At 48.3% G+C, this 14,823-nt stretch overlaps 1 protein-coding gene across 2 annotated transcripts in view; it reads right to left on the minus strand.

The window, feature by feature from the left end:
* TCEA3 (transcription elongation factor A3) overlaps positions 1 to 14,823 on the minus strand; it is a 42,010-nt gene that overhangs the window by 2,848 nt on the left and 24,339 nt on the right. For both annotated transcript variants that reach the window (XM_057499837.1, XM_057499838.1), the window contains exons 8-10: positions 13,889 to 14,038; positions 4,720 to 4,866; positions 2,907 to 2,978 (exon numbers count right to left, since the gene is read on the minus strand). In XM_057499837.1, the coding sequence (XP_057355820.1) occupies positions 2,907 to 2,978; positions 4,720 to 4,866; positions 13,889 to 14,038 (369 nt within the window). The remainder of the gene's footprint in view (positions 1 to 2,906; positions 2,979 to 4,719; positions 4,867 to 13,888; positions 14,039 to 14,823) is intronic.

The raw sequence follows: 14,823 nt of genomic DNA on the forward strand, positions 1-14,823 counted from the left end.
TCACTAATCATCAGAGAAATGCAAATTAAAACCACAATGAGATATCACCTCACACCAGTAAGGATGGCCAACACTGAAAAGACTAGGAACAACAAATGCTGGCAAGAATGAGGAGAAAGAGAAACCCTCCTACACTGCTGATGGGAATGTAAACTAGTTCAACCATTGTGGAAAGCAATATGGAGGTTCCTCAAAAAACTAAAAATAGAAATACCATTTGACTCAGGAATTCCACTCCTAGGAATTTACCCAAAGAAAACAATTTATCAGATTTAAAAAGACATATGCACCCCTATGTTTATCGCAGCACTATTTACAATAGCCAATAAATGGAAGCAACCCAAGTGTCCATCAGTAGATGAATGGATAAGGAAGATGTAGTACATATACATAATGGAATACTATTCAGCCATTAAGAAAGAAACAAATCCTATCATTTGCAACAACATGGATGGAGCTGGAGGGTATAATGCTCAGTGAAATAAGTCAGGCAGAAAAAGACAAATACTAAATGATTTCCCTCATTTGTGGAGTATAACAATGAAGCAAAACTTAAGGAAAAAAACAGCAGCGGACTCACAGATTCCAAGAAGGGACTAGTGGTTACCAAAGAGGAGGGGTGGGGGAGGGCAGGTGGGGAGGGAGGGAGAAGGGGATTGAGGGGTATTATGATTAGTACACATGGTGTGGAGGGGATCATGGGGAAGACAGTGTAGGACAGAGAAGACGGTTAGTGACTCTGTGGCATCTTGTACACTGATGGACAGTGACTGCAATGGGGTATGGGGGGGACTTGATAATATGGGTGAATTTAGTAACCACATTGTTTTTCATGTGAAACCTTCATAAGAGTGTATATCAATGATACCTTAATAAAAAATAAAAAAAGAAGATGTGGTACATAGACACAATGGAATACTATTCCCCCTTAAGAAGAAAACAAATCCTACCATTACCAACAATATGATTAGAGCCAGAAGGAATTATGCTCAGTGAAATAAGCCAGGCGGAGAAAGACAAGTACCAAATGATTTCATTCATTTCTGGAGTATAACAACAAAGCAAAACGGAAGGAACAAAACAGCAGCACACTCAAAGACTCCAAAAGGGACTAGCGGTTACCAAACGGAAAGGGTTGGGGAGGGTGGGTGGGGAGAGAGGGAGAAGGGGATCAAGAGGCATTATAATTAACACACATAATATAGGTAGGTCACGAGGAAGGCAGTACAGCACAGAGAAGACGAGTAATGACTCTATAGTATCTTACTCCGCTGATGGACAGTGACTGCAGTGGGGAGGGTGCGGTAACTTGATAATATGGATGAATGTTGAAACCACAATGTTGCTCATGTGAAATCTTCATAAGATTATATATCAACGATATCTTAATACAAAAAAGGTAAGCCTGGGCACAGGGGCCAGCTGGGGCTGAAACTCAGCCCCTGCTTTCTTTGCTAAGTTCTGTACCCTTGTGCAAGGCTGTGTCTACCTGCAGGTAGGGACACCTTTTTCTAATTTAACAAAGGTACCATGTGAGCTATCAGAGGCCCTGTTAATGCTTTATGTGTATTACCTCCTCTAATCTTCAAAACAGCAGATGTGAACACCCCATTTTGTAGATGAAGAAATCCAGGTCTAGAGAGTTCAGATCACTTAGCAAAGTCATTTTGTTAAGTGATCAAGGTAGAATTAGAACCTGATGCCGAAGCCCATGCTCTACACCACTAGGCCAGTACACTGGCCCCATCCCTAAAGTGCTCAATAAGTGAATAAAGGGAAAATACGTGGTCATCTGACTTTTACCTTAAAAACATGGCAGTTCTAATGAGGCGCCAAGGCTACTGAGGCCCTTAGAAAGGTCGTAGAAAACTCAACCGGTTGGGAATTGGGAGCATTGTCTTCAGGCTCCCAGCTGGGTGACTTCACGCTCGCTAAGTGTTGCAGTAGCTCAATCTCCTTGTCTGAAGGTGAGAGTGATGTTACAAGGAACATTTCTGTAGATGTCTGCGAAGTGTGTGTGCGTACGTAATAATCTTCACGTCAATACTGGGAAAAAGGCGTTATCACCCTTTTGCTCAGGGAATTGAGTGACATGCTCAGGGTCACACAGCAGGTAGGGCAGAGAAGGGAACCTAAAACCAGGGCTCCCGACCCCTAGCCCCATGCCCAAGTCTTGGGCTCCTTTCTAAGTACCTTATACATTTTGGAGGACCTGCAGCCCTGGTGGCCCAGATGTCCCATAGGGCACATGCAGTCAGATGGTACTAGAAATCGACATTAATCACATGACTACACAGTCCTTTCAGAAGACAGGGTAGGAAGGAGCACTCTGGGAGGAGTCCTTGCTTGGCTCTCATGCCTTAAAACAAACCTCTCCCCTTGCAGGAGCTGGAGCAGCCTGGGTTAGAGTCCTGCGTAATGTAAGGGTTTACCAGAGCTGCCTTAGGAGGGGAGGATGACTTGGGAGCCTTTGGGGACAACCCCCCTCTAACAGGGCTCAGGCTTTCTCTCATGTTGTGGCCAGCTTCAAAGGAAATACCATCTGTGAAAGCACTCTGCAAAGAGGTGTGGTCCAAAGGCAGAGTGCTATTGTTTTTCTTCCCCTCCGTGGATCTCGGGAGGCTGATTCCATCTGCGCTCAGATGACAGACTTGCCCATCCTGTGATAACATGTGGGCTGCCCCTCCACCTGACTGGGTATCTTCCAAAATGAAAACATGCACAGGTTCTCCGGCACCCCACCTCCCCGACAACAACCCACCCTCTCTCTAGCTCTGCAGACCTGCTGTCTGCAGGCTGGTAAGCATCCCACACACAAGGCCCCTTCTTGGCTGTGGGTAACTACTCCTTATGTGGGGCAGCATCTGTGGATGCCAGGGGAGGGAGAAAGATGTAGACATACAGACCTTCCAGCGATTGCCACATTCATTGCATAAGACAAAGGTGGTCATGGGCTCATCAGCACTGCGTGTCTGCACCTGAGAGAAACAGGGGACCACTCATGAAGTGACTCTCCTGCTCTGGGACCTGCCTCAGCTCCCACTAACTAGGAGTAGGTCTGAATCCCGGAGCTTGGCACCGTTATTCCCACCCCACTTTGGCAATTCCCTCACCACTGAGAACTCTGCAGTGTATCCTTTCCTCTCCTCGCACATCCATCAGCTCATTTCCGTTATTTCTGGCTCAACCTGGCCTCTGCACGTTCTCCCTTGTGGTTAATGCCCCTGAACTGATCTCTCTTTTCTTGCCTCAAGACTCATCTCCAACAGGAAGTATTCCCTGACTCATCTCTGAACACACCGTATCGGATGTGATTCACTGAGCAGAACTTGGGTGTGCGGGATGCACCCTTGGAGATCACTGAGTTAATTCCTTAGTTTACAGATGGAAGAATTGAGGCCCAGAGAGGGAAAGGGATTGGAAGATCATTGGGATTAATTAACGGCCTGTTTTCTAGTTTCTCATCCCTTAACTGAACAAGTCAGGTGTGGGAGCCAAGTTTCGCACAGCAAATCCCTGGCATTTCCAGATTCCAATTGCTGTTCTAACTTTCTACAGCCAATCCGGGATGACCATGACATGCAGCAAGTTGTTACTTTGCTGACATTCAGCTATGAATGATGTCAGCTAGAGGTCTCTGGGGTGGGACGTAGTCCCCCGGCTATGAGTGAGCCCAGTAGTTGGCTAGTAGGACACAGCTTAGCACAGCTTTGACACTGGACAGCGATGCCACCTGAAGAAGACTAACAGTGGGGTTTCTTTGTGCAGATAAATCTTTGTTAAAGGGCAATTCACTTTCGTGGGAGGCCATGCACAGAAAGCACAGCACTCCACAAGAAACATGCTTGAAAGACAGCACTAGCTCACACAGACATCTCCAAATCCTGAATCAGAATTCTCCAAGGGACTCCTGAATGGCCAGGCTGGCTGTATTTCTGCTGTAACCACAGATCCCCATGGGCAAGGTGCTATCGATAAATCTTGCTTGCTGAGCAGGTAGAGGAATGAATAGAATGATCTAGAATGATTAGGTGCCAATTACAATCCAAGCATATTGGTGCCTCAGGGGCATACTACATGCAACCCAGAAATAGAAGGTGGTTGTCATGTTTTAAATCTTTCAGAGAAGGGGCCTCCACAGCTTTCCATGACTCCCCACGGTAGAGTAATAGTCTTCACCCTTAGGTCTCAGAGCTAAATCCCTTAGGCTTTACTGACAAGAGTTAGCTGTGTTGCAAGCAGTTCGGTCTGGATCTAGGATCTGCCTCTGAATCTGGGCTTATTACTATCTCTGGCACTGACCATGTTTGCAATCTTGAGGAAAGCTGCAAGGCTTGACTTCTGTCTGGGCCTCAGTTTCCCAGTGTGGAAAATGAGGGAGCCAAGATTTATATTGCTAAGTTCCCTTCCAACCATCTGTGACTGCAGAAGTTTTGTGCTCTGTGAGTCTGATTCCTCTTATTTAAGCTTCAGGGCAGGCCAGAACATTCCGGCCAAACCTTATAGACACAGATCTGGGTGGTTCTACATATAGGAGAACATTTTCTAGAAGCCACAGGTGCATCACGCTAATATACCAAGACTCGCCCTTCTCTCTGCAGCCTGGAATGTTAGCCTTTCCCCGAACCATGCACCCACCCTGGCTCTTCCTAAGCTCTCTAGTTCTCTACCTCTATGTCCCCTGCAGCCTCTTCTGCCACACCTCCACCCCCACCATACCTGGTTATAGGTACAGTTCTTCTTCTTGCATTTGCCGCATTGGAAGAGGTCAGTGGTGGTGCCACCTGTCTTGGCCATCTGGTGCTCACGGATAGCCTCCTGGGTCATGGCATTCCTCAGTTCCCTTAGTTCATCACTGGCCATTTCCTGGAGAGAGAGGATTCTGCCCTTCAGGGCCTGGGAGCCCCAGGGGCCCTGCCCCATACTCAGTTTCTAGAGAGCCTAAACAGAGGAGGGGGGGAACATGCTGGATTGAGCCCAAGGAGCTGGGGGGAGGCCTGGACTCTTGGCTCTGCCCCAGTTGGAAAAAGGACACAAAACAGAGTTTCCATTCCACCTTTGGGTGGAAGGGCAAACCTGGGGGCTCTGAGTGGGCAGCAGGGTGTGTTGTGTGCAGGAGAGCAGAAGCAGTTTCCACTCCAGGATCACCACTCTTCTGTACCTTTCCTCAGATCTGGTGCTTGCCCTGCCTGCCAGGCCCTCGGCTAACTGCCTGACCCTTCCTGAGGAGCTGAGTTGACCACTGACCACCTGATCTGGGATGTTCTCCATATCTTTCAAGTTTGGACTTCACCCAGTGCCTGTCCAACCTGTGATCACTGCCCAGTCCATTCTGCCTGTGGGACCCTTGCTCTCAACTACCCACGGCTCGTTGCTGCTACCCCCACCCAAGTGGAACCTGAAACTCCTGGATTCACACAACTAACTGATCACCTGGGAATGTATCACAGAACACCTTTTTCTTTAAGTGTCTACGGAACAGAGTCTCCAGTCTCCCATCAGCCCACTGAAGACATTCAGTGTTTGCATTGTCCAGCTCCCTTCTTTCTCCAGCCATCTTGCTGGCCATTTGACTCTGCTTAAATCTCTGCAGGAGGAGGGTGGAGATGGACACTTGGACACTCAAACCAGAGAGAGCTCCAGTTAAGGTTGGTTTGGGGGAAGGAAGACGGCTGAAGCTAAAGTTAAAATGAGGCCTTGGTACTGGCTAAGCATTTCCATTGCCGCTATCTATCCTGACTCCGTAAACCACAGAGAACAGAGTTGTCACAGAAGTCAAATGATATTAGTGTGTTGACTACTTCATTATAACCACTTGGGCCTCTTTATAAAATGCAGATTCTTATGAATCCGAAACTCTAAGGGCAGGCCCAGGAATATGTGGTTTTACTAGGGCCCCCAAGTTATTCTGGGGCCTACAAATGTTTAAGCCCTACTGTGTTAAATTCAAGGACTAGGTCCTAAACAAGGGCAGGGACATATAGGAAAGTCAACCCAGGGCCATATAAGCAAAAAGTAGCTGACTTTAATTTGGGGGGATATCCACAGCATAATGCATTTGTTTACTCAAAATGTATTGGATGTTGGTTTATTGAATGCCTTTAACTGCATTCATGTGCAGGTAAACCGGCTTTGGCTGTAGGGCATGGACAGTGTCCATGTTTCAAGTCACTAATGTGGTATAGCTGAATGCATTGGGAAGAGCTACACTTCATCCTCTCTTGAGCTGGTAGGAGCTGGTTCCAACCTGAGCACTGCCTCCAAACCCTCAGGGTTCAGGTATGAGGATGTGGTTCCTGTCCTGAGGCCATGCCAGTCGGGGACAGTAGTCAAGCATTTACACAAGATTGCAAGATAGCCTATGAGTTACCAAAGCTAAGCAATAAACAGCACAGGGAAAAGCCTGGAAAATGGTGGCTAACTGCCTGGGGGCAGTGGAGGCTCATTAAAGAAGCTAACACCTTAACCAGTCCTGAAAGATAAGCAGGAGTTCCCCAAACAGATGGCACATTCTAGAAGAAAACAGTAAACACAAAAAGATCAGATGTTTGGGGAAGGATGGTGAGGACTGTGGAAGACCTGGCTAGGGGACTGACTGCGGAAAGAGGGTCATGTGTGCCAGCTAAGAAATGGACAACAGAAAAAAATCTATCCATACACTCACCAATCCATTTACCTATCTCTGCCTACCTCATCTAGAAGAAGACAGAATCAAAGACAGATGGAGTAAATACGGTAATACGGAAAGTAAGGTAGAAAATGAAGGAAATAAGGGTAGGAGATGACATTGGTCCTCCTGTGACACTGTTAGAGGGGGGCCCCAGTGTGAATTCGGTAAATATTTGTGGAGCACTATGACATGCCAGGCACTGGTCTCAATGCTGAGTGAACAGTGAACAGACAAAATGCCTCTCCTTGTGGGGCTGACAGTAGGTCCACTCAACAGCTTGAATAGCTATGTCAGGATCAACTCCGTTGTTTGATTTGTCTAAGAGGGAAAAGAGAAGGAAGAATGAGGGCATCAGGGGAACAAAGAAAGAGACACAAAAGGGCGTTAGGGGGCTGCAGGATACACAGAGGGACGTCCATCCACAGGGGCATCCGCTGTCCCAGGCTCTTCCCCTGGTGGGAGCTCCCTGTCCTCTAAGCCACCACACAGCAGGTAGCCTGATGCCAAGCTGTTATTTTTCTTATCAGAGCAAAAATGTTCTTATATTTCTTATAGAAACTTCCTGCCTGGAGCAACAGATGGCCCCGGGGTGAAGGGCTTCTGGCAGCTGTTGCCTGGATTGCCAGCGGGGTGCTGCCTCCTTGGCGGCTGGCCCTGGCTCCCTGTGGAGGGCCGGGCAAGTTCCTGGCTTGCTCCCCTGGCCTGGTCAGTCTCTTCTTGGGCCTGGGTTGATCACCTGATTCTCTTCCCCTGTTCTAGTGAATAGTCCTTTGGGGCCAGACTTTACCTACGTGTCTGGCTTGGCCAGTTCCTTTGCTGGGGCTTCTGGGGTCTGTCTTTGTCCTAATCCCAAGGCCCAGCTCTGCTCCATCCCATCTTCTGGGAACTTGCTGGGTTTGGCTCAAACCTGTGTCTACATCTTGCTTTAGGTTCTCCTGGTTTTCCAGTATCTCTGGAATTGCCTGCAAGACAGTCTCCTGCCAGCATCCCCACAAGGCACACACACAAGGCGAAGCCAGAAGGAAACATGAGGCCAGGCTTCTGTAAAAGGCAGAGCTTCACTTTGTAAGGAAGAAGAATGCATTGTAAAGCCGAGCTGCAGTTCATGACCCTGGACATGTGCTGCTATTTGCCGGGAAAGATCGGTTATTTTAAATTAAGCAGAAAGACAACCTTGTTGCGCCAAGTTCCCCACTTTATCCTAAAGCCTGAGCTCGCTCCTGTTTTGGGCATTTGAGGAAAGCAGTGAACCCTCTCGTCAGAACGCTACATCACACACACACCAAACACACTCCACACATTACACACACACCCCAAACACACTCCACACATCACACACATACACCCCAAACACACTCCATACAGACACACCCAAAACACACTCCACACATCACACAGACACCAAACACACTCCACACATCACACAGACACCAAACACACTCCACACATCACACAGACACCAAACACAATCCACACATCACACACACACCAAACACAATCCACACATCACACACACACACCTCAAACACACTCCACACATCACACACAGACACCAAACACACACACCCCAAACACACTCCACACATCACACAGACACCAAACACACTCCACACATTACACACACACACCCCAAACACAATCCACACATCACACACACACCCCCCAAACACACTCCACACATCACACACACACACCCCAAACACACTCCACACATCACACAGGCACCAAACACAATCCACACATCACACAGACACCAAACACAATCCACACATCACACAGACACCAAACACAATCCACACATCACACACACACACCTCAAACACACTCCACACATCACACACATACACCCCAAACACACTCCATACAGACACACCCCAAACACACTCCACACATCACACAGACACCAAACACACTCCACACATTACACACACACACCCCAAACACAATCCACACATCACACACACACACCCCAAACACACTCCACACATCACACACACACACCCCAAACACACTCCACACATCACACAGGCACCAAACACAATCCACACATCACACAGACACCAAACACAATCCACACATCACGCACATACACCCCAAACACACTCCATACATCACACACAGACACCAAACACACACACCCCAAACACACTCCACACATCACACACACAGCCCAAACACACTCCATGCATCACACACAGACACCAGACACACACACCCCAAACACACTCCACACATCACACACACACACCCCAAACACACTCCACACATTACACACACACACACCCCAAACACACTCCACACATTACACACACACACCCCAAACACACTCCATACATCACACACAGACACCAAACACACACACCCCAAACACACTCCACACATCACATACATGGACACCAAACACACTCCACAAATCACACACACACACACCCCAAACACACTCCATACATCACACACAGACACCAAACACACACACGCCAAACACACTCCACACATCACACACACACCCCAAACACACTCCACACATTACACACACACACACACCCCAAACACACTCCATACATCAGACACCAAACACACACCCCAAACACACTCCACACATTACACACACACACACACACCAAACACTCCACACATCATACACACACATCCCAAGAACACTACACACGTCACACACACACACACCAAACACATTCCACACATCACACACACCCCAAACACACTCTACACATTACACACACACACCCCAAACACACTCCACACATCACACACACAGATACCCCAAACACACTCCACATCACACACACACCCCAAACACACTCCACACACACACACACCCCAAACACACTCCACACACACACACACCCCAAACACACTCCACACACACACACACACACCCCAAACACACTCCACACATCACACACAGACACCGAACACACACACACACCAGTCCACACATCACACACACACCAAACACACTCCACACAACACACACACACACACCAAACACCCTCCATACATCACACACACACACCCCAAACACACTCCACACATCACACACACACACCCCAAACACACTCCACACATCACACACAACACACTTCACACTCCACACACACCCCAAACACACTCCACACATCATACACACACCCCACACTCCACACATCACACACACATTCCCCAAACACACTAGACACATCACACACACACACACCCCAAACACACTCCACGCATAACACATACACCAAACACACTCCACACATACTGCAAACACATTCCACACATTCCACACACACACACCAAACACTCCACACATCACACATACACACCCCAAAAACACTACACACGTCACACACACACACACCAAACACATTCCACACATCACACACACACCCAAACACACTCTACACATTACACACACATCCCAAACACACTCCACACATCACACACAACACACTTCAAACACACTCCACACACACACCACAAACACACTCCACACATCAGACACACACACCACAAACACACTCCACACATCACACACACACAAACACAAACACAAACACACTCCACACATCACACACACACTCCCCAAACACACTAGACACATCACACACACACCCCAAACACACTCCACACATCACACACACACCAAACACACTCCACACATCAGATACACACAAACACACTCCACACATCACATACACACACACCAAACACTCCACACATCACACACACACACCCCAAAAACACTACACATCACACACACCCCCAAACACACTCTACACATTACACACACACACCCCAACCACACTCCACACATCACACACACAGATACCGCAAACACACTCCACATCACACATACCCCAAGCACACTCCACACATCATACACACACACACACCCCCAAACACACTCCATACATCACACACAGACACCAAACACACACACACACCACTCCACACATCACACACCCCAAACACACTCCACACATCACACACAGACACACACACCCCAAACACACTCCACACATCACACACACACAAACACAAACACAAATACACTCCACACATCACACACACACTCCCCAAACACACTAGACACATCACACACACACCCCAAACACACTCCACACATCACACACACACCAAACACACTCCACACATCACACACACACACCCGAAAAACACTACACATCACACACACACACACCAAACACATTACACACACACACACACACCAAACACACTCCACATATCATACAGACACACCCCAAACACACTCCACACATCACACACACAGATACCCCAAACACACTCCACATCACACACACACCCCAAACACACTCCACACACACACACACCCCAAACACATTCCACACACACACACACCCCAAACACACTCCACACACACACACACACCCCAAACACACTCCACACATCACACACAGACACCGAACACACACACACACCAGTCCACACATCACACACACACCAAACACACTCCACACAACACACACACACACACCAAACACCCTCCATACATCACACACACACACCCCAAACACACTCCACACATCACACACAACACATCATACACACACCCCACACTTCACACATCACACACACATTCCCCAAACACACTAGACACATCACACACACACACCCAAAACACACTCCACGCATAACACACACACCAAACACACTCCACACATCACACACAACACACCTCAAACACACTCCACACACATACTGCAAACACACTCCACACATCAGATACACAAACACACTCCACACATTACACACACACACACACACACCAAACACTCCACACGTCATACACACACACCCCAAAAACACTACACACGTCACACACACACCAAACACATTCCACACATCACACACACCCCAAACACACTCTACAGATTACACACACACACCCCCAACACACTCCACACATCATACACACACACCCCAAACACACTCCACACATCACACACACCCCAAACACACTCTACAGATTACACACACACACCCCAACCACACTCCACACATCACACACAGATACCCCAAACACACTCCATATCACACACAACACACTTCACACTCCACACACACACCACAAACACACTCCACACATCACACACAACACACCTCAAACACAATCCACACACACACTGCAAACACACTCTACACATCAGATACACACACACACCAAACACTCCACACATCATACACACACACACCCCAAAAACACTACACACGTCACACACACACACCCCAAACACATTCCACATATCACACACACCCCAAACACACTCTACACATTACAAACACACACCACACTCCACATATCATACACACACACCCCAAACACACTCCACACATCGCACACAGATACCCCAAATGCACTCCACATCACACACACACCCCAAACACACTCCACACATCATACACACACACACCAAGCACACTCCACACATCATGCACACACACACCCCAAACACACTCCATACATCACGCACAGACACCAAACACACACACACACCACTCCACACATCACACACACACACACCCCAAACACACTCCACACATCATACACACACACTCCAGACACACTCCACACATCACACACAACACACTTCAAACACACTCCACACACACACCCCAAACACACTCCACACATCAGACACACACACACACAAACACACTCCACACATCACATACAACACACCTCAAACACACTCCACACATCAGATACACACACACTCCACACATTACACACACACACACCAAACACATTCCACTTATCATACACACACACACCAAACACACCACACATCACATACACACACACAGCCCAAACACACTCCACACATCATACACACACACACACACCAAACACACTGCACATATCACACACACACCCCAAACACACTGCACACATCACACACACACTATGCATGCACAACACACATACCACAATCACACAGAGACACACCCTTGCCAACAGTTTCAGAGGGTTCCCAGAGGCCTGAGGCACACCCAGGCTCTAGGAGCCCAGTGCATTTTCCCTTGCCCTCTTCTGGGCCCCTTTGATTTACTAGTGCCTTAGCAGGGCAACCTCCACGTGCTTGCAGGGAAGCCCCTTCATTAGCTCAGAGTCCCACTCATCTGAGGGAGGGTGTGCAAAAGGTGTTTCTAAGTGGGCTCTGAATAAGCAGACCTGGGTTCAAATTCTCATCTGTTAATAGTTGTGTGTTGACCCGGTTTTCTCATCCATAAAATAGGAATAATATTTCCTCTTTCATAGCATGGTGCTGAGGGTTACACGAAATGGTCAGTGAATGAACCTTTCCTATACTAATTGTGGGGACAGCTTTATATGTTTTAACCTTCTAAACACTTCACATATATTAACTCATCCAATCCTTCACGAGATAGCTATTATTAGTATTCCTGTTGTACAGATGAGAAAACTGAAGCACAGAGAGGCCAAGTGGCTTGTCTGAGTTCACACGGCTAAGTGGCAGAGGCAGAACTCAAACTCACGTGGTTTGGCACAGCCCCTGGTCTTCCAACCACCGCACTATACTTCCTCAAACAGGCTTGCTCCCTTTCCCTTCCCTTGCTGACCCCTTCAAGGGAAGTCACTCCCTCCCTCCTGAAGTTCCATGGTGCCTCTGTCTCGGCACTTGCTGCCTCTGCGTTATGCACACTGGTAAATACGTCTGTCTGCCCGCCTTGGCCTGTGCTCCACGGAGACAGGGCCTCCTATTCTGGCTTGGGCCCAAAGCCGGGTAATGGGGATAGGCCTGAACGAGGGAGGCAGGTACGTAATAAAGCTGTGAAGTGTGGGTGGTCTGGGGCCAGACAGCTTGCCTCCCAGCTTCAACATTTTGTAGTTATACGCATGACTAAGTCAGTTAACTCCTTTGAGCCTCAGTATCCTCATCTTTAAAATGGGGATAATAGACATTTCTACCTAGGTTGGTAAGAAGACATAATTGGCCAATAGTCTAAAGTGCTTAACCCGTATTAGCTGTGCTCACTGCTCTGATGACCCAGAAGCCTGGAGGGAACTGGGAGTCTGAGACGGTCTGGCTGGAAAAGCCCCTGGCTTATCACCGCTGAGTCATAAGTCATTTCCTCTCAGACAAGGACGAAGCTGGAGGGGGTTAGGCTCCCACCCCACCAGGCAGAGGTCCCGGCACCCGCCTTCACCTCTGCTGTCATCTTGGCAATGAGCCCCGCGGAGATGGCCCCGCTGAGCACGTTCCTCCTCAGGCCGGGGTTCCTGGGGTCCTTGAGGTTGCTGATCCGGCTACGCACACGGTTCCGGTACTTCATGTCGGTGCTCTTGAGCTCCTGGTAGATATGTGACACAGTCAAGGGCCAGTCAGCCACTCACAGAGGGGCACAGGATGGGGAGCCTCTCCCAGAAGCTCAAGGAACCCCGGGGCCATCCCTTTCTCTCCATGGACTTGTACAGGGATCAGGCACCTTGATGGCATCTGACTCCTCAAGCGCAGAATTTTACTTGGGTACCTGGGGGCAGCCACGTATCAGGGGCAGGAAACAGCCTCCATGGTGAGATCAGGTCGTAGCCAGCACTGTGGTGTCAGGGACCCCAGGAAGGGGCGTCCTGGGTCTGAGCTTCTTGTGTGACCTCAGATGAGTCACATGACCTCTTTGTGCCTCTCTTTCCTTATTTATAAAATATAGGCCTGTTATGAGGATTTAGTGAGCCAAGCTGTGTGATGCACTAGTGTGGCATCTGGGACATATCAAGCACCCAATACACAGGGCATGTTAAGATGATGACAATGAGACAGATAACCTCAAGTTTGGAAGGGCCTCTGAGGTTACAAGTCCAGCTATCAGAGGAAAACATAAGATTAGGAGCCACATGTTTAAGGCTCTAGAAAGTAGTGCAATAAAAAAATTGTTGCATTTCTTTAATCTGGTATTCCCAACACACTAGAGCATACAACCCCCTTCCCCACCCCTCTTTACTCTAGCCAAACCTATTGCCAGCCCATGGAACCCACTTTGGGAATTGCTAATCAGAGATACTTTTCTCATTAATAGACAAGGAAGCTGAAGCTTGGAAAGGGTGCAGGTCCTTGCTCAAGGTCACAAGGCAAATTCCTGGCAGA

Source organism: Manis pentadactyla, chromosome 4 (genome assembly GCF_030020395.1).
Source record: "Manis pentadactyla isolate mManPen7 chromosome 4, mManPen7.hap1, whole genome shotgun sequence".
Taxonomy (NCBI): Eukaryota; Metazoa; Chordata; class Mammalia; order Pholidota; family Manidae; genus Manis; species Manis pentadactyla.